Raw genomic sequence first — 27336 nt, forward strand, 5'->3', positions numbered from 1 at the left:
ATACTATATGTTAGCAAATTGCACTTCAGTAAAAAGAAATGAAAAAAAAAAACCCTACATTTCTTTTAGAAAATTACCTTTTTTCCCCATTGTTCATTAAAGGAAAGGTCAATTAAGGTCTCCCAGCTATATGATGCTGATGAGACTCACATTAGGACAATCTGACTGTCTTCATAAACATCGCACATATTTGGTGGTGCCACATAAAGTAGAAAAATGGTTGAAACCAGGTGTTTCCTGGCTCCTTATTGTTTCTTCTGCCCTTTCTGAGCCTATTCTTTTGAGTCTTCAACTCTTCCTTTGATTCTGTGGGTCTTCCCTTCCAGCTATCCTTAAAAAAAATTTAATTTAGCCAAAGTTGGCTTATTCATCTTTTCAAAAAGTATGTATGGAATGCCGGCCATAATACTGGGTGTTGCAATAGAATGAAGAGTAGGATTATTGAATAAAGGCTCTACCTTCACAAGCTTAAGTTTAATGAAGTTGTAGGAATGGTGAGGAGATACACAGCATATATATATATATATATGATAAAGTGATTTCTGATGTTAATAAGGTTTATAAGGAAAATAAAATAAAATCATTGATTAGAGAGGGACCGAGCAGGTTGTGAGAGAACTGTAATTGTCAAGCCCTAAAGTCAGAATAAGCTTGGAGTGTTTGAGGAACAGAAGGATGACCAGGACCGAAGGAGCATGCTGAACAGAGGGAGAGTGGCAGGAAATGAGAGAAGAGGTGAGCTGAGATCTTGTAGACTGTGGTAAGAATTTGATTTGCTTTGGAAAACCAATGTAGGGGTTGAAGCATTAGCATGACATGATCTCGAAAATGTTTTAAAATATCACTCTGCTTTTGTAGAATAGACTTTAGGAGGCCAAGAGTGGAAGCAAAGGAGGCTGCTTTGGAGACTGTTACAGTAAGTAGACCAGATATGAGATAGTGGTTATTCATATTGTGGTGGTAGCAGTCAGGCTGGTAAGAAGTGAATGGAGTCAAAATATATTTTGGAAGGGCACCTGGGTGGCTCAGTCGGTTAAGTGTGTGCCTTTGGCTCAGGTCATGATATAGGGGTCCTGGGATAGAGTCCCACATTGGGCTCCCTGCTCAGCAGGGAATCTGCTTCTCCCTTTGCCCCTCCCCCAACTCATGCTCCTGCTTGAGCCCAAGAGTGCATGTATGCACACACGCTATCCCTCTCCCCCTCCCTCTCTCTTTCTCTCTCATGTGCACAAAAATAAACAAAATCTTTAAAATATATACACACACAGGAGGTAGAGCCAACAGAATTTGATGGTGAATTAGATGAGGAGGTATCAGAGGCCCTTTTCATAAAAAGTATTTAAACCTAAAATTTCTCTAAGAAAATTAAGTCTATTTAAACAAAAGATTTTTTTCATGTTAATGGGGAAAAAAAGATTAATTTTTCACCATGCCCTCAGGAATTAGTTCAGGGATAGGCACTTGACTCAAACAGATTTCTTCAGGGGCCTCCTGAAAGAGGCAGCCTCTCTTCTAATGCATGCAAGCCTCAGAGAATTTCTGTAGGGCCTCCTGGCAGATAATTCACTGCATTGAAGATGCTGAAAATAAAATCAGAACAGAAAATGACTGAGATGAGAAAGATAACTTCACTGTTGGAGTCTTTGTATTAAGCTATATTTGAAACCTTGGGTTGAAGTTTTCTGCTTAACCGTAGTTGAAGTTTTTTCCGACTCATTATGGGGGTGGTGGTGGTTAGGTGATATGGGACAGGGCTGGAGGTCTCTCCAATGGAGGGGACCCTGGATAATATAAAAAACACCTTCACAGAGGGTTGCATATGATGACCAGATGGAGAGCCCCATAAATAAAGTGTTTGTGCTAGATCTCACAAAATTCCGTAATTTAGATTTTGATCAGCAACATTTATGGCAGCAGCAGTATCATTGTTATGATGATTGCATTTATAATTTGCATCATTAATAGTTTTTACTGAGCACTTGCTACATACCAAGCCATATCTTAAGCAATTTATTAACATAATGTCATTTGATCCTCACTGCAATTCTGTGAGAAAGATATTATTTTCCTTTTTATAGAAAAGTTAAATAATGTGGCACCATATCACAGTTACAAAATGGTAGAAGTGGTGCTTAATTGGCAGGTGCTAAATCTGTGTTTCATGTGCATTGGAGTAATTATTTTTGTCCATCTTGCTTTTAAAATATTTCTTTTCAATGGCCCTAGATTTTCTTTTCCTTAGAAAACAAACTAAAACAAGAACAAAAAGCCTGTGATAGAGCTTTGACAAATATGGTCTGGTCTCCAAATTAGCATAACAAGTGTAAAATGTCATTTATTTTAATATAATAAGCTCCATTATCAAAATTTGACCTTGGGGGATCCCTGGGTGGCGCAGCGGTTTGGCGCCTGCCTTTGGCCCAGGGCGCGATCCTGGAGACCCGGGATCGAATCCCACATCGGGCTCCCGGTGCATGGAGCCTGCTTCTCCCTCTGCCTGTGTCTCTGCCTCTCTCTCTCTCTGTGACTATCATGAATAAATAAATAAAATCTTTAAAAAAAAAAAAAAAAAATTTGACCTTGGGAGGGTTTGCTTGCTTTTTTTTTTTTTGTTGTTGAGGTTTTTTTTTTTCTAATTCATACAGTCTAAGTCCTGAAAGCACGGAAAAATGAATGACCTGTTTAAAACAAAAAGAGGCATACCTGGATGTGACTGAAAATCTATCAGAAAAACATCAAATAGTTCCATATTCAAATCAATAAAAATGGGTGAATTGTACATTTCAAAGCAGAATCTGGAGCACTGTTCAAATAACAAATACTTAAAACAAGCTGGGCTCACTGCCCAGAACAATAAACACATGAATTCACAGAATGGGGCGATTTTGTCCACTCTGTGTGTGTGTGCTTATCACACACTCACATTCAACTGTGCAACATTAGCTCAGAGAAAGTGGAACCAAGAAATGTCAATATGAACAAATGATCTTAGTGTACAAACAGAAATAGTATTTTATACTATTTTATACTATTTATAAATATTTTAGCATCTTTCTTGTTTCCAAAGTATTTAAATCTATAACATCTTTTTGCCTTCTTTCTATGCATATCTTGACTTTGGAATCTCCAACTAAATAGCTTTATTAATTTCAACAAGAAAGGTTTTCATGGGGGCACCTGGGTGACTCAGTTGGTGAAGCATCTGCCTTCAGGTCATGATCTCGGGGTCCTAGGATCCAGCCTTGGCATCAGGATCCCTGCTGAGTGGCAAGTCTGCCTTTTCCTCTCCCTCTGCCCCTCCCTGCCTACCCCCTGCTTATGTGTACATGTGTGCTCACTCTCTGTCTCTTTCTCAAATAAACAAACAAATAAATAAATATTTTTTAAAAACAAAGGTTTTCGTGGATTGCACATATCTTCTAAAAGAAAAAAATATTCTTGGTAGTAATTAAAAGCACATTCTGGAAAGAGAACTCTTAAGCAATGTATTATACAGAATGGTCTTACAAAAGTACTATTTATTTGGTCCTTTAATTGTCACCATAAATCTAGGTCCTACTGTGTAGACTTAAATAAATGTTCTAAATTATTTTTCTTAACTGCAAAGAGAATAATAGCTTCTTTTTGAATGAAAGAGCTAAGTCTTTAACTATACAGCATCACCTTGGATTGAGGGAAAGTTTAGGAGCCTTATGAATCAGTCGTCTATTGCTGCATTGCAAATTATTCCAAAACTTAGTGACTGTAATGGTGAATTGTATGTGTCAACTTGACTGGATCACAGGGTCTCCAGATATTTGGTGAAAAATTATTTCTGGGTGAGTCAGTGAGGGTGTTTCCAGATGAGATTAGCAGTTGGAATTGGCAGACTGAGGAAGGCAAATTGCTCTCCCCACTGTAGATGGGCACCATTGAATTCCTTGAGATCCTAAATAGAACAAAAAGACAGAGGAAGGGAGAATTTGCTCCCCCTGCCTGGGCACATGAGTTGACACATTAGTCTTCTAACCTCAGACTGGGATTTATACCATGGGCCTTCTGGTTCTGGAAACAACATCAGCTTTCCTGGGTCTCCAGCTTCTAGACAGCAGATAGTGGGACTTCCCAGCCTCCATAATTGCATGAGCCAATCCCTTATAGTAAGTCTCGTTCTGGTACCAAGAGTGAATTACCAGGGATCATTGGGGGCTACCTTAGAGACTGCCTACCACAGTCTACATCCATTACAGAAATGCCTGGAAATTCGAGGAACAACAGGATTGGCTCCCTTCCTTCCTTTTGAAATGAGGCTAGTATAGATCAAGCACAAAAAAGAAAGGATAAATGGAATCAGAGCTGAGGCCAAAGACTATGCCATGTTGTTTCCATCTGTATCTACAGAACAAAAAACATCAGATTCTACTTCCTCAATCACCCCTCCAAGCATCCCTGAAAGATATGGTCAACAGTGACTGGTTCCAGCTATCTTCTTGCATGCCGCAAGGGTTGAGGAGAACAGTGTCTGGACAGTGTAAACTGTTTGCAGCACAAGAGGTACACTGGTTGAAAGGCTCTGCCTTAGATAACCTATTGGGAGACCACCTTGTATATGCAGTTTACGGTGATGGTTTCTAACCACAATGTGTTTAGCAAAGTTGGCTTGCGAAAAGATCCTCGTTGGTGTATCCATTGTCTCTCCTATGTACCACCATGTAACAGTACTTGCCACCAAATTAGAGTATGTTTTTAATATAAATTAGCAAAGCTGCCCTCATACTGGTTGCGGCTTGGTAGAGCCAGAAACTGGGGGCATATATCCCATTAACATACTATTTATAACATTACTTATGTTATTAGTAAAATTAATAACTACTGATTTTTAAATTAATAACTTTCGTAATTATTTTTCATTATTGCATTATTTCACTCTTGAAGTAATACTTAAACTTTTATAATTCAAAGGATTAACAGAATTTCCACATGTAAAACATATAAGGACATTTTCACTCCAAATTATACCTAGAAAATTTGCCTGTATTTGAAGATGAATGTTCAGATAGTAACAAAAATCTACGTGGCACATTCTATATGTATTAGTGGCATGCTCTGGTCATCAGATACTATGGTATCCACATAAGCACAAGTTCAGAGATGTAAGAAAGCATTTGAAGTAAGCATTCAGCTATTGAGTTTTCTAAAACTGAAGCCAAATGGCAGATTTTGGCTCAATGGCAGTGCTGAACTTTGGTGCATCTCTAAATTTTATACCTTCTTCTTACTCTTCTAGTTTGACACAGGGGCTAGTTTTTCTCAGCCTTCAACTTGAAGAGCATCAGCTCTTCAATGGCTACAACTTTTTTTCTCTTTTCCTTGCTCCAGGAAAACCTTAAAAGCCATTTGTATATTTTAAGACTTTTGTGTATCTTACCTCCTTCTGTCTTGGCTGGCCCCCAGGACCTCTCTTCCTTTTACCCCATCATCTCAGGACTTGGTCTGTCCACATCTCCCAGGCAGAAATTGGATGTCAAGGAAGACTGGAAAAAGGGCCCAATCTCTGCAAATAAAGAAGCAGGAACTGAGGTAGACAACTGGGGCCCTACTTTTGGTTGAACTGGGCTGTTATACTTCAGTAAAAAAAAACGGGAAGCAGAGTCTGGCCTGAGATGAAGGGACTGTCAAGAGCCTAGAAAATGGTTCAGCCCTTCAGGCTGAGGTTCTGAGCTGTGATTCCCCTGTCCTGTTCAGGGGGTAGATTTTAGAAAAAAGTGGCACAAAGGGTGGCACAAAAGACCCAAGATTAAAGAAGCAGACTGGTCCGGTGAGACAGATTTAAGTAGAGGCAGAAGGCAGGCCTAGGGTGCCCCATCACCAGGAATAAGACAAGTCCTAAAGGGATATGAAAATGCCTGGTACCTGCAGACAACCTAGTAGGTAACATAAATGAGTGAAACAGGTCAGGTGTAAGACCATATGGGGTAGTGTTGGTGACTGTGAGTATCTGGAGCATTGATGATCCATCTAAGGACCAACCTTTATCTGTGAGCCTGATTTTGTAAGATAGGTTCTGTCAGCAAGGAGCACCTCTAGATAGTTTGCACTGATACAAGATTAGGTTCATGGTCTTGTGGATAGGCAGCTCTTGCCAAAGGAGAGGCTCCAGTCTGGTGAAATTTCCTAGCAGCTTGAATTCAGTAGAATGTGCATGGAGGATGTAGCATGGCTACTTTGATTTCTAGAGCCAACTATGGTCCAAGAGATGGAGGGACTAAAGGTGAAGTGGATTTCATTTTTGACTTGAGTATGTAGATGCCTCAGAGAGTTGAGGCTCAGGGTTTTCTTAAGAGGGAAGGTTCCTAAAATTTCCATTCTAGTGAAATTGCTTTGGCAGCAATACATAAGATAAATTGTTCTTTTTACCGTCTCCCACCATCTCCTCTCCCCACACTGTTCTACCACCTCCCCAATGCCCTATAAATCACAGGAACTTGCCCTTGAGCCTTCCAACTATTTGGGAAGGAGGCTGGGAGGAGGCTGGAGAGTTACTTCTGCCTTGTGATATCTTAAAGGTGCCACCTGATCTGGGCAGTTCATGATGCAGAGAGAGCTGTTGCCAATAAGGTCAGCAAAACATAGCACTAGAGGATACCAGTAGAGAAGCATCTAAAGGTTTGGCTCTTGTGACGGCATCCAGGATGAACAAACCAGGGCCCTGAGCAGAGGGCAAGGAAGCACTCACTCCCAAGATCTTGCAAATGCAGAGGCAGAGCCTGCCTTTATTTAACATCTTGATATTTTGATCATCATGGATTTTTTCTCAATGATTTTGTTTTTGAAAAATACTGCATTAAGATATCACTTATCCTGATTGCTGAATCTTTGGCATCCCTCAAATTTTGCACCACAGGTAAGGTGGTGCACTTCTTTCCTTACCGGAGGTCCAGTCTTGAACACCTTCACAGTTGAATCAAAAGCTTGATGGGGTGCCTGGGTGTTTCAGTTGGTTAAGCATCCAACTCTTGATTTCAGCTCAGGTCATGATCTCAGGGTCCTGGGATTGAGCCCTGTGTTGGGCTCCCCTCTCAGCAGAGTCTACTTGAGATTCTCTGCCCCTCCCCTCTTTTGTTTTCTCTCTCTGTCTCTCTCTAAAATGAAATAAATAAGTAAATCTTTTAAAAATATTTTATTTAAATTCAACTTGCCAGCATATAGTATAACACCCAGTGCTCATGCCATCAAGTGCCCTCCTTAGTGTCTGTCACCTAGTTACCCCATCCCCCCATCCTCCTCTCCTTCTGCAACCCTTTGTTTGTTTCCCAGAGTTAGGAGTCTTTCATGGTTTGTCTTCCTCTCTAATTTTTCCCACTCTTTCCCTTCTTTCCTTTGTGGTCCCTTTCACTATTTCTTATATTCCCCTTACGAGTGAAACCATATGATAATTGTCTTTTCCCTATTGATTTATTTCACTCAGCATAATACCTAAATAAGTAAATCTTAAAAAAAAAAAAAAAAAAAAAAAAAGCTTGAACCAGTCCATCAGCACCAGGATCTTCTGGCTTTGACTTTTCCCTCCATCTCTTGAGAACTTACCAAAGCCAACATATACAGGATGCAATAATTTTTCTCTGTATATTATAACTTCTGATTTACAGCTAACTAGTATTTCTGTACTTATTGTTATATCACAGACCTAGCCTAAAATGGGGATACTTTTATCTAATTAAAAGAGTATTTAATGCAATTGTTGAACTTGGCGATGGTGAAAGACTGTGAAATATGCTAATTTTTTTGTTTAGGATTGTCATTGATATTGAACTCCACAGTATTTTGGCTTCTTATACGCTAAAATAGAAATTAAGACAAAAGTGAATATGCACATGTGGAATCTTTCTCATTAAAATTTTTTCTTGATTGTGTGATGCTTTCTGAGACTACATGTCAATATGTATGAATCCTTGCCAGCTGGAACAGAGGACGAAACAGCTGTTCTAAACTGACAAGAAATTGGCTTCCAGTAATTCTAAGTGTAGAAGAGGGAATTTATCTTTCTTGTACATTTGCCTTTGTCCTGGGAGTGATTACTTTGATGAGACTCATTAGTTGTGCAGATTTGAGCCAAAAATCTACCAGGGATAGCTCCTGATATTTGTTAAGTAACTGCGATGCAAATATTAGATTCTGTTTAATAGTGACAAAAGTGGACCTGGGAGAGATGATATTCTTTTATATAATCACAATAATTTAATAATTTTATCATTCTTAGGAGATGCACCCTGAAATATAGGGGTGAAGAGTCTGCATCTTACTTTCAAATGGTTCATCAATAACACACTGTGACACACTAAGTGTGTGTGTGTGTGTGTGTGTGTATAGAGAAAGAGGGAAACAAATGTGGCAAAATGTTAGCAATTGGTGAATCAACTAAAGGATTTATGAGATTTCATTGTACTATTTTTGCAGTTTTTCCATATGTTTAGATTTTTTAGTTTTTTTTCAAAATGGCGGTTTAAGGGCTGCCACCCTGGCTTAGTGGTTTAGCGCCGCCTTCAGCCCAGGGTGTGACCCTGGAGACCCGGGATCAAGTCCCACGTCTGGCTCCCTGCATTGGGCCTGCTTCTCCCTCTGCCTGTGTCTCTGCCTCTCTCTCTCTTTGTATCTCTCATGAATGAATAAATAAAATCTTTTTTAAAAATGGCGATTTAAAAAACAGATTTATGTTCTAAATAAATATATCTACATATACTTAAGTATATATTAAAAAATATATACACACATACATATGAATTATAACACTGAACTTTTAAAACTTTATGTATAATTTCTGTGTATCCTTAGGTCCAATCTGTAGAGGAAACAGAATACCAGGGATTCTCAGTGTCTGCCAGAATTTTAAATCCAGAGAAATCCATCTTGGATTATATGAGGATAAGCTAATAGGTGGCATGTTACAAGAAACAAAGGCAGAGACCATAGCTATATGGATGCCTTCTCGTAAGCAATGTTTTCTAATTCAGAATTGAATCCAAGCTCTAAACCAGGATCATGCCCTGCCCTTAGTTATCATCTCTATGAGTCTTTAAAGTGGTTTGGGTTGCCTGATACACTCTCCCTGACCTTGGACTGGAAGTGCTTGTCCCTTTCCTCGAAAATGACTCACGTTTTAGTGATGGTGCAATTGTCATGAATGCCTTGGAAGCTATTTGTAAATTTATTCTACTATTGTTTCTGGTTCCAGAAATTTCTTTATTAACCCTCATATCAATGGCTTTAATTTTTAAGGCCAAATATCTATGTGCAAAGCAAGGAGAAATATCCATGTAATTATTCACACAAGTCTCTCCTTACTATTCCAGCCCCCTTCCTAGAAATTTGCATACCACATTTCTTGTGCAATTCCCCCTCCTCTAGCATTAGATACATGTAAATAGTGGGTGTTGAAAAAACGAGGGGGAATTGTATGAGTAAATTACCACCAGCTGTCTGAAGGCTTGGTCATAATTTCTTTCCTTGTGGTTTTCGTTACAGCTGACAGACAAGGGCGGCAAGTAAAGGAGATGGGTCTGAATACACACACACACACACACACACACACACACACACACACACACTTCCCTCAAGACAGGGGGAGAAGGTTGGGAGACAAAGGGAGGAATACAAGATGGAGGAAATATCCACTCCTCCCTCTCCCCAACTCTAGCTAGGAAGTGAGGGAAGCAGCTCATCCAGCTTCCTTGTCAGTGCTTTGGTCTCATATGATAAATCAGAGAGCTGAGAAGTAGAAAATCTGGGTCACTGGCCTAGCCCTAGAGTGCAGCTTGGAGCAGAACTGAAATTAAAATTCACAACATCCATAGGGGATTGGAATCCTGCCTGGTATGCAACCATTAATAAAAAAAATAGCTATGATTTATCAAATGCTTAAAATGTGCTGGGCAAAAATTAAACGCTTTACATTTATTATCTCATTTTGTTCTCACAACTACCCTATTAGGTAGTTATTATCATTAACCTTCTTTTACAAATGAGGAAGCTAAAGCAGTTTTTAACTTGTCAGAATCACGGGGTTGGAAATTGGTGCAGGAGGGGAGATTTGAAAAGCTCCTGGATTCTAGAGCCAGGAATCTAAAATACTCTGTTATGATGCCTGTTAGTGACATTGGGCAATGCTGCAAGGCTCTTCCAGATGAAGGGGACCCCAAACAGTCAGGGAAGACTGGGAGCATTTCTCCTTCTACCAGTGAAAATTTAAATTTTTAAATAAAAGCACTGTATTTTGCAATCCTAATATACGATAAAGTTTTGTATTATTAGCATCCTTCAGGACTCAGATGCTACCTTTCTTATGAAACCTACTCTATATTATTAGCATCCTTCAGGACTCAGATGCTACCTTTCTTATGAAACCTACTCTAGGCAGATTTAATTAATCACCCCCCCCCCCCGCACCAAGTTTCTCTTTGTACCATTACTGTGGCACTTCGCACAATCTGATTTGTGTTATTGTTTGATGAATGCCTGCCTAACTTCCCACACTAGATTTTAGACACATAGCACAATGTCTAGCATATGCTCTGTTCATGTTTGTTGAACTAATAATGTTGAATCGAATGAACTAAACTAACCAAATTGCCTCAGAGTTTTGTCAGCTCGTGGGAATAAATTAAGTCCCACGAACATTAGCTACTTCTGAACTCCCACCTGTTCCTTTGGGAAATGGAGTGTTTCTCAAAGTCCCCCCACCCCACACAAGTATATCCACTTCTCCTAAGGGTTACTTCCCAATCTCTATAAACTGCCTGCAGTTCAGATCCCTGATGCTCTGAGGTACAGCTGTCCTGTTGCCTACCACATATAGTCCTAGAGTCACACACTCCCTGGCCCCTGCCCCATTCCAGTGCCTGAAGGGCAGATCTTTCAATTCATACACACATGGCCTGTCTTCTCCAGGTTACTTGCATGGTCTAGGAAACCAGGCACATCCACCCAAGCCTCAGTTCTGCCCATTTAGGTTGCTCTGCTTCGCTAACAAATATAGATCACAGATTCAAATGTATGAACTCAGTTGGATGGTTTTTCACCACATGAAACTCCAGTTTTATTATACCTGGGAACCTGCTTTTTACCAGCCTGTCAGTCTCTCTAAGGCCCCACCTGCTCCTTTATAAGAGAAGGATGCCTTGCTGGGATGCCTTCTTAACGTTGCCTGGTTTCTCTTCATCACACTTACTGCCATCTAGCATTTTGTAGATAATTCTTTGTTTATTGTGTATCTATACCAGTAGACTGTAAACTCCATGAAAACAGGTCTTTTCTGTTTATCTGTATGTTTGTTTTACTGCTGTGTCCCTTGTATATAGAATAGTGCCTGATACACAATGGTTCTCAGTGTTTTTTGAATGAATGAGTAAATGAATGATGTATCAGAATTGTTATACACATTTTAAGGCATCATTTCAGCTGTCTATTTCTGCATTACCAAGGTACTTTAGAACTTCATGGCTTAAAACAACAACCGTTTAATTATATCTTGTGATTTTCTGGGTTGGGAATTGGAACAGGCTTCAGCTGGGTGATTTGTCTGTGCCACATGGCACTGACTATGTCACTTGGTGGTATTCAGCTGAAGGCTGTTCTGGAGGTCCCGGAACAATTTCACTCACATCAAGCATAGACTATGAGTCATGCCCAATGCCATGATGGGGGCTGCTGGATGGTGTTTCACATGTGGTCTCAGGGCCCCACCTCATAGTAGTCAGACTTCTTTGATGGCAGCTGAGGATACCAAGAGGTCTGGGTGGAAACTGCAAGACTTCTTATTACCCACCGTCGGAATTTGTGACCTAGCACCTCATTCTCTTGGTCAAGCAAAATTCACTAAGTCCATCTCAGATTCAAGGAGAGGAGAATTAGACTCCACCTGTTTATGGGAGAGTAGCAAAGAATTTTCAACCATCCTTAATCCACCACAGCCTTGCACCTTTTGGCCACAAATATTACCACATGCCTAATTCCTTTTCTCCGAAAACCCCCCAAAGTTTTTTTTTTTTTTTAAGATTTTATCTATTTATTCATGAGAAACACACAGAGAGAGGCAGAGACATAGGCGGAGGGAGAAGCAGGCTCCCTGCAGGGAACCTGATGCAGGACTCAATCCCAGGACCCCTGGATAATGACCTGAGCCAAAGGCAGATGCTCAACCACTGAGCCACCCAGGCATCCTGCCCCCAAAAGTTTCATAACATTTATTGTTTCTGCTCAGAAGTCCAGAATCTTCCCATATAAATAAGTTCAGGTGAAGATTAGGCTCCTGGGATATGCCTCCTTGAGGTTAGTCCCTCTTGATCTGAAAATCCTCTTGAGTTTTTGGTTCCAATTCTTTGAGTCATTCTTCTTTTTCCATAAGAAATGGTCCTTGTTTTTTCAGTTGGGTAACTTTCTCAGCTTGCTTGCTCTCCTTGGCAGGTTGAGGATCCCAAAGCATCTTCTCACTCTGTACTGCCTTAATCCCTTTCAGTCCATGCTGGTGCAGTTCACTTAAAAAGTTGAGGATGGAATGCCTGGGTGGCTCAAAATGCCTGCTCCCAATGGGGAGCCTACTTCTCCTTCTGCCTATGTCTCTGCCTCCCTCTCTGTGTATCTCGTGAATAAATAAATAAAAGGACGTCCTAACTCTATAGTTCCCCTAAATTCTGCTTAAAAACAACACAGTTCTTTTTTTTTTTTTTCCTAATCCACCTTTTTCTATCCATACCTGAAAGCATTCACTAATAGTCTCCTTGAGACCTTTCTAGGTTCTGCTGCATCCAAGTCTCAGAGTCATGGCCACTTGTTTGAGGTTTTTGTTATAGCAACACCCATTCACAGGTACCAAATTGGTTCGATTAACTACTATTTAGGAAACTAATGCAAAACTTAATGGCTTAACACAAAAAGATGTGCTCTTCTATCTTATGATTTGGAGATCAGTAATCCTAGCATGACTCAGCAGGGCAAATCTACTCTATAGAGCCACAGCTGGTGCTGCTCAATTAGGTCCAGCAGATGATGGGACTGATCTAAAAGGTCCAATATTGCTCCATTCATGTGCCTGGCACCTTTATGGTAACTGCTGGGTGGTGGGCTCAGCTAGATACCTCCCCTCTCTCTGTGGAGGCTTAGAGCCTCTCTCCACAGAGTTTTGAAAGAGGATGTCAACTACTTCCATTCTGACCTCGGTTTGTATTTTCTAATTAATTAAGTTCTTCTTACCAGCTTCCCCCTTAATTCAGGTAAAAGACCCTACGCGCAAAGCATCCCCTGGCGGACATTGAAACTATCCCCCTCAAGCATAAAGGACTGCCCTGAGCCAGCAAGGCCCCTGGGACTGACCCCAGGACAATGATCGACCTGGCCTTTACTATCCACCTGCATGCACCCACCAACCTTTGTCCCACTTTTTCCTTAAATACACCTGGAAGTATTTCTAGTACTTTGCAGACAGTGTTTGAACATAAGTCTGCTGTCTTCCCCATATTGACCTCACAGAAATGAATTTCTTGCTTCACCACCACTCATTTCTCTGCCTTTGGATTTTGTGAGCAGTGAGCGGCTGAACCTGGTCTGTTTCAGCCCCCCCAGAGCCAGGTGCTCCTGCACCCCTGCACCCTGGCTATAGTTTATCTAGCATGGGAGTTTCTTATCTGGCAGCTCTGGACTTCAAAAGCAAGTGTCCAGAGCATTTTGCATGGAAGATGCAAAGCTTCTTAATGACTTAGCCTTAACAGTCCCAGAACATCTCTTAACCGCTGCATTCTATCAGTCAAGTAAGTCTCTAAGGCAGACCTAGAGGGAGGAGAATTAGATCCCATCTCTCAATGGAAGAAGAAGGAAAGAATTCTCTCTTACCCTTGATTGCAGAATGACTCCTCTCTGTCTAGAAAGGACATTAAAAAACAAAAACAAAACAAACAAAAAAAACACAACAACAACAACAACAAAACACCCAAGGTTAGAGAGAGGGACATAGTGTGGGGGACAGAAGAGGAATCTACTGATTAACCAAGTCCACTGAATCAACTGCAGTGATAGTGGAGTAAGAGTTACATACACATTGTCCTCTTATCTAAGTCTCAGTGAATGTGAGGTGAGAGTTAGGGAAGGAGTGCGCGTCTTGAATGGTTAGGCATGACATTCTGGAGCTAAACTTTTAAATCTCAGCTTTGTGAATTTAGGCAATATACTTCATCTCCCCAGGCTCCATGTTAGTCATTTACAAAACAGATAACTAGAGCCCACCTCATCATGTTTTTGTGAGAATGAAAGGAGTCAGTACCCTTAGCACTTTTAGAACAGAATCTGGCAACAGTATGTTAGACATGTTTCTTTTTATTGTTGCCTTATGGTTCATGCAGTAATTTATATCACAATCAATAGTCCTTTTTACCAAGCATCAAGCTGGGGAGGAGAAGAAGAAAGAGGAAAGGAATTTTTAAAAAATGAATGGAATGTAAAAGTACCACTAGAATATTCTGAGCTTAGTATAAAAAAAAAATACTTCCCTATTTTTTGTCTTTTCTCATCAATGCAAACATTTCCTGAAGCACAATCCATCAACCAGTTCAAGAGCAATGTACCCAAGAAAGAATAACATAAGTAATTTCATTTACAACTGCTTTAATTTATTGACATTACCTACCTAGATTCTTTGAGTTCTGAATCAGAAACCAGGGAGAGATACACAAAGAGGAAGATGTGTTACTTTTTACATAATGATTCATGGGATCTATAGTCTTCTCTTACTCAGAATGGGAGTAAAAGATGTGTCAAGATAGGCCAGGCTATGCTGCAGTAGTAAATAATTTCCAAATTTCAGTAACTTAATACAACAAAAATGTATTTCTTGGTCATTCCACACGTTTAATTTAGGCCAGTAGGAACACTTTGATCATCAGAGTCACTCAGAGACCCAAGTGGATGGAAGCTTCATCTTAACATGTACTGATCTTCAAAAATCAATACAACAGCGGAAACTGACAGTGGCAAATCATGTACCGGCTCATAAAAATTCTACGTTCTACCCAGAAGTGGCCACATGAGACTTCCTTTTCACATTTCAGTGGCCAAACCAGTTACATTTCATTGACCAAAAGCCACATCTAACTTTAAAATGGGATGGAAAAAGGTAAAGTTAGCATGTATCCACCAGGACAAAAGTTTAACAAAAAGCCAGAAAGTACAGCATTCAGGAACTGGCAGATTGTAAATTGCATTGTCCTTAGACACCTACTCACCCCTTCTGCAGTCTGTGGGCAGAGTGTACTTTTCTGCACCAATGACTTTGGACTTGGCTATGTAACTTACTTTGGGGAATGAAATACCACAGAAAGGGCAATGTTCTGGTTCTGAATGGAGACTTTAAGAGTCTGTGCCAACTCTCATATACTCCTACAATCTACCATGAGAGTATTCCCCAGGTAGCCACTGCTTCTTCCTGACATGAGAGCTACTTGGAAGCATCTTGAACCCAGGCCCAACCAATCCATACCTGAAGCCCAGATCCTTGAGTGAGGAGTATAATATTGAGAATTCTTTATTAAACAACACTGTTGCAACAAATATATGACTAATACAGTGACAGCACAACAGGATTTTAGGATGACTAGCTACTAGAGATAATGGTTTGCAAGAAAGTGTATGAAAGGGGCTCTTGGGGGGCTCAGTCAGTTAAGCATCTGACTCTTGATCTCAGTTCAGGTCTTGATCTCAGGGTCACGAGTTCAAGGCCTGCACTGGATTCCACACTGGGCATGGAGCCTACTTTAAAAAAAAAAAAAGAGAGAGAGAGAGAGAGGGCAGCCCGGGTGGCTCAGCGGTTGAGTGCCACCTTCAGTCCAGGGCGTGATCCTGGAGACCTGGGATTGAGTCCCACATCTGGCTCCCTGCATAGAGCCTGCTTCTGTCTCTGCCTCTCTGCCTCTCTCTCTCTCTCTCTCTCTCTGTGTCTCTCATGAATAAATAAAGAAAATCTTAAAAAAAAAAAAAAAGAGGGTCATCTGGGTGGCTCAGTCGATTAAGTGTCTGCCTCTGGCTCAGGTCATGATTTCAGGGTCCTGGGATCAAGTCCTGTGTTGGGCTTCTTGCTCAGTGGGGCGTCTGCTTCTCCCTCTCCCTCTGCCTCTTCCCAATGGTCATGCTCTCTTTCTCTCAAATAAATAAGTAATATCCTTTTTAAAAATTTTAAAAAAGAAAGCCTATGAAATAGGATTTTACTAGTTAGTATTTTAAGAAACATAAAGTAAAATAAGATGATATTTAATTATTTATATACTATATAAATAGGCATAGGCATATATATATTATAACTTAAATAATTTCTTATCTATTAAAGAGAACAATTAAAATGATAAAACCGAGTGTTGCTCAGGCTATGTAAGGTGATAAAATTAGAAAGTCTTTTTCTTTTTTAAACATTTTACATTATTTTTTTAAGATTTATTTATTTATTTATTTTAGAGAGAGGGAAAGAGAGAGCATGGGAGAGGCAGAGGGACAGAGAATCCTAAGCAGACTCCCCACCCAGACAGAGTCCAGGGATGGGGGAGGAGGGGACTTGATCCCATGACCCTGAGATCACAAGTCAAGGAAAAACCGAGTCAGATGCTCAACCAACTGAGCAACCCAGGTGCCCCAAAGACTTTACTTTTAAAAATAATTTCTACACCCAATGCAGGGCTTGAACTTACAACCCCAAGATCAAGAGTTACATGCTTTACTGACTGAGCCAGCCATTCCTGGAAAGTGCTTTTATCCTCACAACCCTATGCCTTAAGAAGTTATCATAGGGAAATAATTCAAAGGAATAAAATGATAGAGGCATTGTAATATTAGAAACAGTGTACCTGGGATCCCTGGGTGGCGCAGCGGTTTGGCGCCTGCCTTTGGTCCAGGGCGCGATCCTGGAGACCCGGGATCGAATCCCACATCAGGCTCCCGGTGCATGGAGCCTGCTTCTCCCTCTGCCTATGTCTCTGCCTCTCTCTCTCTCTGTGTGACTATCATAAAAAAAAAAAAAATTAAAAAAAAAAGAAACAGTGTACCTATGCAGTAACAAAATATTATTAAGTAAACTATAGTTCCTTTGATATTATTTAGCATTATATAATCATTAGATTAATAAATATATAAATACTCTAACAACATGGACAGATATCTAATAAGTGAGAAAAGGAGGACATAAACTTATGTCTAGGCTGAATTATAGCTATAAAAATAGATATGTAATATGTGCAGATAATTACCAGATGTAGAGAAATTTAAACAGTTGTGTTGACAGAGTGGATATATGGATGAATATTTTTCTTTTACAATCTAACACAAAAACTTTGTTCTTTTGATAATAAATGTAATCTTGAAAACTACAATGAAATCTCTCTTTTCAAGCATGTATGTACTCTTGGGTGTGTAAGAGTGAGTTGATGTTTTGGGTTAAAAAATACATTAAAAAAAAGACTGGAGAGAAATTTCAACAAACATTTAACACTGATTATCTCTGGGTATTATGGGTAGTTTCCTTTCTATATACTTCTTTATGTATTTTTCAACTATTTTACAATGAATGTACTATGAACTTAGTGAAAACATTAAAAAAAAATAAACTGGTATCTTTTCTAGCCTCACTTCTGAGATCTCATAGTTCATTCATCTAATTAATGCTCACTTGAATGCAGAATAAGTCTTGCTATAAATACAGTTCCTCTCCAAACTCAGTAGCCCATAATTTGATTTGAGACAAAACTAAATATAACACCAACTTTGGTATGGAGGATGGAAATCTGACTCTTCTCGCCCTTTTTTGCTTGTTTGTTTGCAACAGAAGATTCTTTTCAAGACAGGTGGCCTGTAAGCCTTATCTCAGGTCAAACTGGGCCTTAAAATGTTTCCTGGAAACATTCTAAGCTCAGGAGTAGTGCAGCCTTAGGTCTAAGCTAAGAGCTGGGGTTCTATGTTAGGGGCCTATTAGATGGTTCCTCTGAACACTGAGATGTCTTACTGTTATCCTGTCCTCCCCACCCCTATTCTGTGCTGGTAATTAGGGGAATTCATCCCTAGTAGGCAGGATGACAGTTTGCCCCAAGAATACAGGCTCTGGGACAGCCCGGGTGGCTCAGTGGTTTTGCACCGCCTTCAGCCCAGGGTATGATTCTGGAGACCCGGGATCGAGTCCCATGTCGGGCTCCCTGCGTGGAGCCTGTTTCTCCCTCTGCCTGTGTCTGTGTCTCTGCCTCTCTCTCTCTCTCTCTTTCTCTGTCTCTCATGAATAAAAAAAAAAAAAAAAAAATACAGGCTCTCTGCTGTCTTCCAGTTCTCAGGCATGCCAGGGCCCTTCCTGAGTTAAACTCCCAGGATACCTAAAAGAATCAATTCACTGTAGAGACATCTTGTTTGCCTTATTTTCAGAAATTCATGGAGTAAATGTCTGGAGTCACACCAGGGAGAAGACAACTGCTATCAGAGTCTTAGCAGAGACTTTGAGCTTTTCTGGGGTCTCAACTTCATCATCTGTGAAATAAGTATGACTCAATCAACATTACCACATGTGGGCACTATAAAGCTTTCTGTAAATTATAAAAAAAAAAAAAAAGAAAGAAAAGAAAGAAAGGGAAAGGAAAAAGTCAGGGTACCTGGGTGGCTCAGTGGTTGAGAGTCTGCCTTCGGCTCCCATGGTGATCCCCGTGGGATCGAGTCCCGCACTGGGCTCCCCCCACCCCCCCCCACCCCCGGCAGAAAGCCCGCTTCTCCCTCTGCCTGTACTCTGTCTCCGTGTGTCTCTCATGAATAAATAAATAAATATATAATCTTTTTTTAAAAAGGTCTTTGGTAATGCTAATAATAACAGTGATCATGTCATATAATAAAAAGGTTTTATTTTAGAGCTAAAGAGGAGCTTTGGGGCTGCAAGCACTTTAATTATAGCATGTCTGACTTGCTTAAACCTCATTACATAAATAGACGGTACAGAGTCTCAGGCAGTGCCGTCACCAAAGGACCCTTTTCCATGGTCTTAGAATAATTGAGGGGGAGATTCTAGTACCGTTGGCTGCTGTCTTGAAGCCCTCCCAGGGCTCCAGGAATCCAGGAACCCTCTGCCCCCTCTGAAGCTAGTTTTAGTGCCCCAGTCGCCTCAGTGCTTGGAAACCTGGAGGCCGAAGAGGTACCCAGTTCAAAATCACGGGCCACCGGAGATGGAGGCAGCTAAGGCTGCAAGGTTTCATGAGGATGTTTCGCTATCTGAGGAAGGTTCCTGCCCCCAGATTGATGGTGAAGCTGACAGGTCCGATCTCTGGGAAAAATCACACGGCGTCCTGCGACCGTCTAGTGGGAGCTTCTGCATCCGGCCAGGACGGCTCCTAAGACCTTGCTGGACTCCAGCTCTGCTTCCGGGCTTACCTGTGGCTGGGGTGAGGCAGGCACGCGAGAGGGCCTTCTCTCCAAATTCTCCTGCCAGTTAGGTGCTGTATTTATCTAGTTGCCTATTTTACAGCGCCCCTGGGTGGGATGGGGGAGGAACGAAGGGGCTGGTCCGGCGCCGGCTCAGCCCTTGCCCTTGCGCCAACACCCTCCGGGCGGGCGGGGAGGGAGCAGGGGAGGCGCGCAGCCCGGCCCGGCCCCCGCCCCCGCCCCCGCCCCCGAGGGGGAGCCCCGCCCCCGCTCGCGGTTGACAGCTCAGCTGGTGCGCGGCGGCTCGTGCCAGCCAGTCGCGTCTCGGCCTGGGATCGCGTGCGCGCCCCGCCGGGCTGCCTCGGGCCGGTTCCCCGGACGCCGCTCCGCGTCCCGCTCCCCCCGAGCGCACTCGCTCCCCCGCGCCCCGACGCGCCGGCAGCTGGAGGTTCGGCCACGTCGCATCGTTTTCCTCAAAAGGTCGCGGAGCCGAGCTCCCTCGCTGCCAGCACAGGAAGAAGGAGCTGGAGGTCCGTGCGCAAGGGTTCTGGTTTTCCCAGGCTGCTTCCCCTCCCCGGCGAGGAGCGCCCCGAGAGTGAGGGAAGCGCCTGGAAAATGGAGCAGACGTGGACCAGGTAGGTGAGCCGCGGCTCCCCCCCCACCCCCCCGCGCTCCGGCCGCCGCCCCGGGGTCGCCCCGCACCCCCGCGCGCTCTCCCAAGTCGCGCCACACCTAGGGGCCTTTGACAATCTTCTCTTTCTTTAAATGCCTAATTCCCACTTGTCTCCATCCTTCTGCACGGTTCTCTCTCGCGTTATCCTTCCTTAACGGATCTCCCTTCCGCCCAGTCTTGATATTAAACATACCCACTGGGGCTTACCTGGAAGTTTTTGTAGACATGGCTCTCTTGTCTTTCCCCTGTTCTACAGATGAGAGGGATTGTGTAGACCATTCTTTAGAGAGACGTTTCATTTCAGATATCTTGGAAAATACCAGATTCCTTCTCACCCTGCCACGTTTTTCTTCTCAAGCTCACCCTCCACCAGTCACACAAAAGGGGAGTGAGCGGAGCCCAGCAAGCTCGTCTCCAGAGTCTCCAGTTGGAGTGACTTTGGAAGAGGAAAGAAGGAAGACCAGGGTGCCCTTCATTGGCCAGGCTCTGTTGAGATCAGGGTGATAATAGCCAGCTTTTAGGTCAGATTTTGGAGATGCCCAGTGGAAGTGTGTCTTCTCCATCCCCTAGTCCTTTCCCTCAATGTACTTTAAAACAGACCTACTCAGGGATAAAAGGTAATGTGTTGGGACAAAGAGCTGGTTTTCGTCTGTCTGTGGATGGAGAGGCTGTACTCCAGAGGTGGTTCCAAAAGAGATACTGCTCCATCTCCAGGATGTAGCTTTGGAGACTGGAGTGAGGCCAAATGTGTGTGTTGACTCCTAAAGGAAAGCAGAAGGTATAGACACAGAAGGGAAGCTGGGGCTTACTGGGATTTGTGCAAAACTTATAGGGTATTTCAGCTGATTGTTCAACAGAAGTTCTCTACATCTTGTCAGTTTTAAAGAAATTGAAGCTGTGAGTGTGTTGGTAGACCCACACTATTTAGGTTTACAAGTAACAATTCTACTTTTTGCTCTTTTCTGCTCTTCTTAGCCCTTTCCTACCTAGAGGGCAGTTAGATAAAAGGAGTGCAATATAAAGACACAAGGCGACTAAAAACCACATCTCGAGGGATGATCAAGGGACCTGAGGCTCTCCAGTCTCGAGAAGGGAAGATAAGGGCTGGGATAGGGTGGATAAGGTAGCTTCCTTCAAATATTTGAAAAGCAATTAGTGGTAATGGGATTAGATGGATCTGGAATCTCTTAGGAGAACAGAAGACCACATTGTGAGGAAGCAAATGATGGCTTAGTGTAAGGGAAAAGCTTTCTAACAAGCGACCTCCCTGGATGGTAAATAGATTCTCAACCCTGAAATTGTTCAAGCAAAGGCTAGACGACCACTTGATGGTAGTGAGAGTGAGCATATCATGGATTCTTGTTCTCTATCAGTGTGGTTCACACTTAAAAAATATATATATATGTATATATAAAATTTTTTTCCTGAAATTTATGTTTAGATTTCAGATAAATTTGGAAATAATTCAGAAAACCGCAAATAATATGTTTGTGGTTTGATTCATGTCACAAATGGAATATATCCATGCTAATAGGCATTCGGATCAAGAAAGAGGACATAAGCAGCACTACTAAAGCCCTTGTGACCCAAGAATAATTTATCCTAACTTGCAACACTATAGATGAGTTTTGCCTGGTTTTGAATCTTATGTCAGTGAAATTATCCACTTTGTATTCTTGTACATCTGGCTTCTTTCTGTCTATCTTATGCTTGTGGGATTCTACCACATTGTTGTGTGTAGTTGGGAGTTCATTCATTCTTGCTTCTGTTTGGGATTCTACTGTGTGTAAATATATCGAATTTATCCATTCTATTGTTAATGAACATTTGGACAATTTCGAGTTTGGAGCTATTATGAATAGGTTACTTCCTGTGAACATTCCTGGGCATGTCTTTTGGTGAACATATGTACATACTGCTGTTGGGCAAATACACAGAAGTAGAATTTCTTAGTAATCGGAAATGCATGTTCAGCTTTAGTTGATACTGCCAAATAGTTTTTTGAATTGATTGTGAAGAGGACAGACAAGGGCTGAGATACACTGAAAAGGTGCTTCACATCACTAGTCATCACAGAAATGCAAATTAGAACCATAATGCCAGGGGTGCCTGGGTGGCTCAGTAGGTCAAGCGTCTTCTTTCAGCTCAGGTCATGATCTTGGGGATCTAGGATCAAGCCCCCGCATGGGGCTCCCTACTCGGCAGTGAGTCTGCTTTTCCCCTCCTGCTGTGCCCTTTCAAAAAATAAATTTAAAAATCTTAAGAAAAAAAAAAAAAAGAACCACAGTGCCATATCACTGTATACACCATTGGAATAGTTGAGATGAAAGAGACAGAAAATACCAAATGTTGGCCGGGTGAAAGAGTCAGAACGTTTATGCTTTTTTTCCCCTTTACAATGAGAAATGTACTTACATTACAACAGGTATACTTGCATACATACCTGAAACAAGAGTTTCATGTAACAAATCTTAACCTTACTATGTATTTTATACTCTGATCTTTTCCACTTTACTCTTTTTCTTTAAAAAAGAAAAAATGCTAGTGTGACTCAATTTATTTCACCACCTAGTTGATCATAGATGGAAAAATCCTATAATCGTATCATAACGATGTTTTAGATATTTCCTAACTCACAGCTAAAATCAGGTCATAAACATTTATTTAAAATGTGAGAACCGAGGACAGGCGAAGCACTGTGCTAAATGCTAAGGGTGCAACAATGAATGAGACTGAGTTTCTGCCTTTGAGACAGGGTTGAGGGTTGTACTTTCTCATTTTCTGTGATTCTAATAGATGCTAATGCAGACATATGCATGAGAGCCGGTGGAAAAGCACAACTTGGGAAATTCAAAGAATAAAAATTAACTATAGGGGCGCCTAAGTGGCTCAGTGGTTGAGCATCTGCCTTTGGCTCAGGTCATAATCCTGGGGTCATGGGATCAAGTCCTGTATCAGGATCCCTGCTCAGCGGGGAACCTGCTTCTCCCTTTGCCTATGTCTCTGCCTCGCTCTATGTATCTCTCATGAGTAAATAAATAAAATCTTAAAAAAATAATAATTAACTATAAAGCAACTGTTTAGAGGGTGCTTTAGTGGCTCACTACATTAAGCATCTGCCTTCTGCTCAAGTCATGATCCCAGGGTCCTGAGATGGAGTCCCAAGTCAGGCTCCCTGCTCAGTGGAGAGTCTACTTCTCCCTCTATCCCTCCCCCTACTCTTGCATTCTCTCTCTCTCTGTCTCTCAAATAAATGAAATCTTTTTTAAAAAATAAAATAAATAACTTTATTAGGCTTCCATTTACTAACTTGTGTGCTAATCCCTTTGCAGACTTCCTTTCACCTTATCCTCACAACTCTATGAGGTATGAGGGAATGTTATTATATTCATGCTTAAGACAAGAAAAAGTGAAATTTAGAGAGATTAAATAATGTGCCCAGCTGAGAAAGAAATATAGCCTGGAGTTGAGTTTTGTTGGTGATTCAGTTTCTAAGTTGGATCTGGAGCTGGCTCCTTATCCTGACTACTCAAGCTTATGAATAAGTGTAAGACTGTGATTCTATTCCCAAGTTTCATTCTTGGCAGCTTTGGAAAGCTTCCTGTCTGAAAGGTTCTTCACATGAGCCTCCATACCCTTTATCTTGTTCAGTCAATCCACAAAGGACAGGGTGCTGAGCATTTGAGTTCTCAAAGTAAAATATCCCCTACTGCCAGCTGCACATTGTCTGCCCTGTTAGAGGTCAATAGGAGTGTCTTTTCCCAGGGATGTTGCCTGACTGTTGCCAGATTCTTTGGTTAAATCATCTGGGGAGAACATGGTTGGTTCTGGAATACCATATTTCCTATTATGAATACATACACCAGCCTTACAAAAAACTGGTTTGGTCACAAATCAAATTAATATCCATGAATAAGATAAGGGTTATCAAAGAAGTAAGCTCATGGAGATGATGAGGAACCTGATGATGAGGATGATTTTGCTCACATTGTAAGTCTTGTATTGATCAGGCAAACAGCTTCTACAGCTCTGAATTTTTAGCAATCACTTTTCTGAACTGACAGCTCACTGAAGAAGAGAGCATATTTCAGATTCCTTAGATTGTATTAGTTTCTTTTTGCTGCTGAAACAAATTACCACAAATTTCGTGGTTTAAAGCAACACAAATTTGTTATCCTGCAGTTCTGGAGGTCAGAAGTCTGGAAATTGGTCTTCTAGGCTAACGTGAAGATGTCTGCAGGAGTATGTTCCTCCTGGAGGTTCTAGGAAAGAATCTATTCCTTGCCTTTCCCAGCTTTAGAGGCTGTCCACTTTCCGTGATTCATGGCCCCTTTCCAGCAAGGGCAATACTCCAGTCTTTGCTCCCTTATCTCATCTCCTCTTCTAATGCTGACTCTCCCACTTATCTCTTACAAGTACTCTTGTAATTCCTTTGGGCCCTACTGGATAATCTGGGATAATCCTGCTATCTCAATCCTTAATCACATCAGAAAGTCCTTTTTGTCATGTAAAGTAGCACATTCACAGGTTCTGGAGATTAGGAATGTGGACTTCTTTGGAGGGCCATAATCCAGCCTGCCACACTATGCAATGCTGGAGAAGTCATTACTAATTCTCTTCCCCTTTTGCGTGGAAATGCTCTTGTTTGTAGCATATGGGGAAGCTGACGAAAAGTCAGGCAAATCATATGTGAACCTTAGTCAACTTCTCTAAACAAACGGAGGAAAAGTGAACTTGAACGTTCACAAGTGAACTTGAACTATTTAATGGCTACCTGTAAGATTGAACGTTAGGAAAAGAAAGTAATCCAATAGTCTGTTTTGCTTTGTTATATATAATCTTGTAATTTAATTTCACACAATGCAAGCATTGATTGTATTTGCCTGCTGTGGCTATGAAAACTTGGAGAAGTGGAGCGACATCCAGGAAAAACAGTGATTCAGTCTCAAAATTCAAAATTTTTAGTTTCTTCTCCACATAAAGTGCAGCCTTCAAGGAAGACAAGAAGCCCATTTACCATGGTTATGTTGCGCTTAAATGATCCCCATTGATAGCATATTTACATTTATTCTGCTTTATATTAACTTAGCTTAACTTTCCTCTACATTAACTCCTTAACGGTAAAAGAAGCAGAGACATTTATTTCTCTTTGAATTCATGGTAAATTGGCAGACCCATTTACTAATGTATAGTTACAACCAGAAATCACACTCCCCTCCATTTTATGGGTGTGGCAGTTGAGGCCAGAGAGGTTAATTAAGCATTGGAGCATGAATATCTGCTTGCTTCCAGTACCTTCGCTTACTGTGGTGCTGCTGCTTTGCATATAGCCCTTTATTTTATTAGGAAAATGCTCATTTTGGGGATGCCTGGGTGGCTCAGCGGTTGAGCATCTGCCTTTGGCTCAGGGCGTGATCCTGGTCTGGGGATGGAGTCCAGCATAGGGCTCCCTGTGAGGAGCCTGCTTCTCCCTCTGCCTATGTCTGCGTCTCTCTCTGTGTCTCTCATGAATAAATAAATAAAATCTTATTTAAAAAAAAAGGAAAATGCTCCTTTTCATAATTCTATTACTGAAACGTCTTTGGTCTTTGAATTTTCCTTTTAACATTCAGCATTTCTAACAATTAATTCTCTGCATATGGGGAAGGAAAAATCTCTGCCTTAGAAACTCTGATCTACTTTTAAATAGGCCTATACTTGCATTTTGGCTTGAGGAACATATCTCAATCGGTGCTTTCATCCCTACTTGCATATTTCTCATGTACTAGATCAGACTAGATACCCCCACCTCTGTGTATCTTTCAGTTTACATGCTAAGGGTAGATTTCAAATACCAGAAGGTTGGGAAGGGGTCATTTTATGTCTGAAAGGATAAACTGGGTGGCTGTCATCATAGTGCCCTCTCCATTCTAGATGGCTCAGGGATAATTTATACAAAGCTATGTGGAGTATCCATCCATTCAGTAGATGCCCTGGGACACTACTCCTATTGAAATTGACCCTGCTTTATAAATAAAATTCCAAAATGAGCTCAGAACATTCCACAAGTTGTCTGTGGCAGAAATTCAAGTAGCATTTAAAGTTAGAAGAAAGTCCAGAATAAAAGAGATGTCATGATGACCCAGGATGGCTCTATTTACTTCTGTTTTAAAACATTCAAATACACTGAGGACTTGTTTTCCTTAGTCTCAGAACATCTTTTGAGTTCTGTGGTCAGCAAGACAAGCATGACCTGAACTTGTTTTTTCTCATGGCTGAAACACTTTATTATTCATAGTGTATTCATCATCATCACCATCATCATCACAACTGTAAGTTGTATTTTCGTGGCACTTTAATAGTTTCTAATACATTTTCCCTTAATGTGTCTCATTATCTCTAGTCCTTTTCTGCTTGTTCCACTTTCCAGAAACTTCTTTCTCCTTTGGCATCTCCTTGCCAACTAGGGACAGTAGCTACTGGTACCTTTTCATCATGGCCAAGGTGGAAGAGGTATGAAGAAGCAGTAACTGCTGATGTATAGAAAGCATTGACTGACAAAGAAAATCAAATAATTTCTAGCATTTCACACAGTGGAAGAGTATTTTCCATGTTATAATGTGGAATATTGTTATTCATGATGTGGAAATATAATACTTTACTCACTCATTCCCTTATATGGATGTCTTTAGGGTTTCAGTTTTTAATTATTATAATAATAATACTTGATAAACATCTAGGTATATGAAGCATCTTCTTCCATAGGATTGTTTTTGAATGATAGATGTTCAGAAGTAGAAAAACAATATCAGACATTCCTAGTTGTTGCATATAAATTGCAAATTGCGGGGATCCCTGGGTGGCTCAGTGTTTTGGTGCCTGCCTTTGGCCCAGGGCGCGATCCTGGAGTCCCGGGATCAAGTCCCATGTCAGGCTCCTGGCATGGAGCCTGCTTCTCCCTCTGCATGTATCTCTGCCTCTCTCTCTATGTCTATCGTGAATAAATAAATAAAATATTAAAAAAAATAAAAATAAATTACAAATTGCTTAGCATTTAGACTCATAACTATTAGACATATAGACAATATTTTGGTTCAATTTAACCATCTTTTTCAAGACCCAAGTCCCTATATTGCAGAAGAGGAAGTGGAGGTGCACTGACATAAAATGATGCATCCTAGGTCAATCAGTAGTAACATTCCCAACTTCTATTTCTCTCTAGAGTAAAATGCTTCACTCTTGCTATTAATCTATTACCATCTTGAAGTGTCTCCTGAAATGGTAATAAACAG

General features: G+C 41.2%; 1 protein-coding gene and 1 long non-coding RNA gene across 16 annotated transcripts in view; one reads left to right on the plus strand and one right to left on the minus strand.

Annotated features, from left to right (window-relative positions):
• The window catches only part of PDE4DIPP2 (phosphodiesterase 4D interacting protein), a 224251-nt gene that overhangs the window by 18532 nt on the left and 178383 nt on the right, over positions 1–27336 (plus strand). The window contains exon 1 of one of the 14 annotated variants that reach the window (XM_038561947.1): positions 19722–20027. The exons of the other annotated variants lie outside the window; for them this stretch is intronic. Within the exon in view, the coding sequence (XP_038417875.1) occupies positions 20008–20027 (20 nt within the window). The 5' untranslated portion in view covers positions 19722–20007. Of the gene's footprint in view, positions 1–19721; positions 20028–27336 lie in introns of those variants that run through there. 14 annotated transcript variants of the gene reach the window in all.
• LOC119863974 lies at positions 1299–16914 on the minus strand. Of its 2 annotated transcripts, none has more exons than XR_005372683.1 (3): positions 16854–16914; positions 5408–5533; positions 1299–1580 (listed from the first exon to the last, which is right to left on the minus strand). It is a non-coding gene; the product is annotated as an uncharacterized LOC119863974 (long non-coding RNA). The 2 variants fall into 2 exon arrangements; XR_005372684.1 differs by lacking the exon at positions 1299–1580 and adding an exon at positions 3332–3928.

The sequence above is a fragment of the Canis lupus genome, chromosome 17 (assembly GCF_011100685.1).
Source record: "Canis lupus familiaris isolate Mischka breed German Shepherd chromosome 17, alternate assembly UU_Cfam_GSD_1.0, whole genome shotgun sequence".
Lineage (NCBI taxonomy): Eukaryota > Metazoa > Chordata > Mammalia > Carnivora > Canidae > Canis > Canis lupus.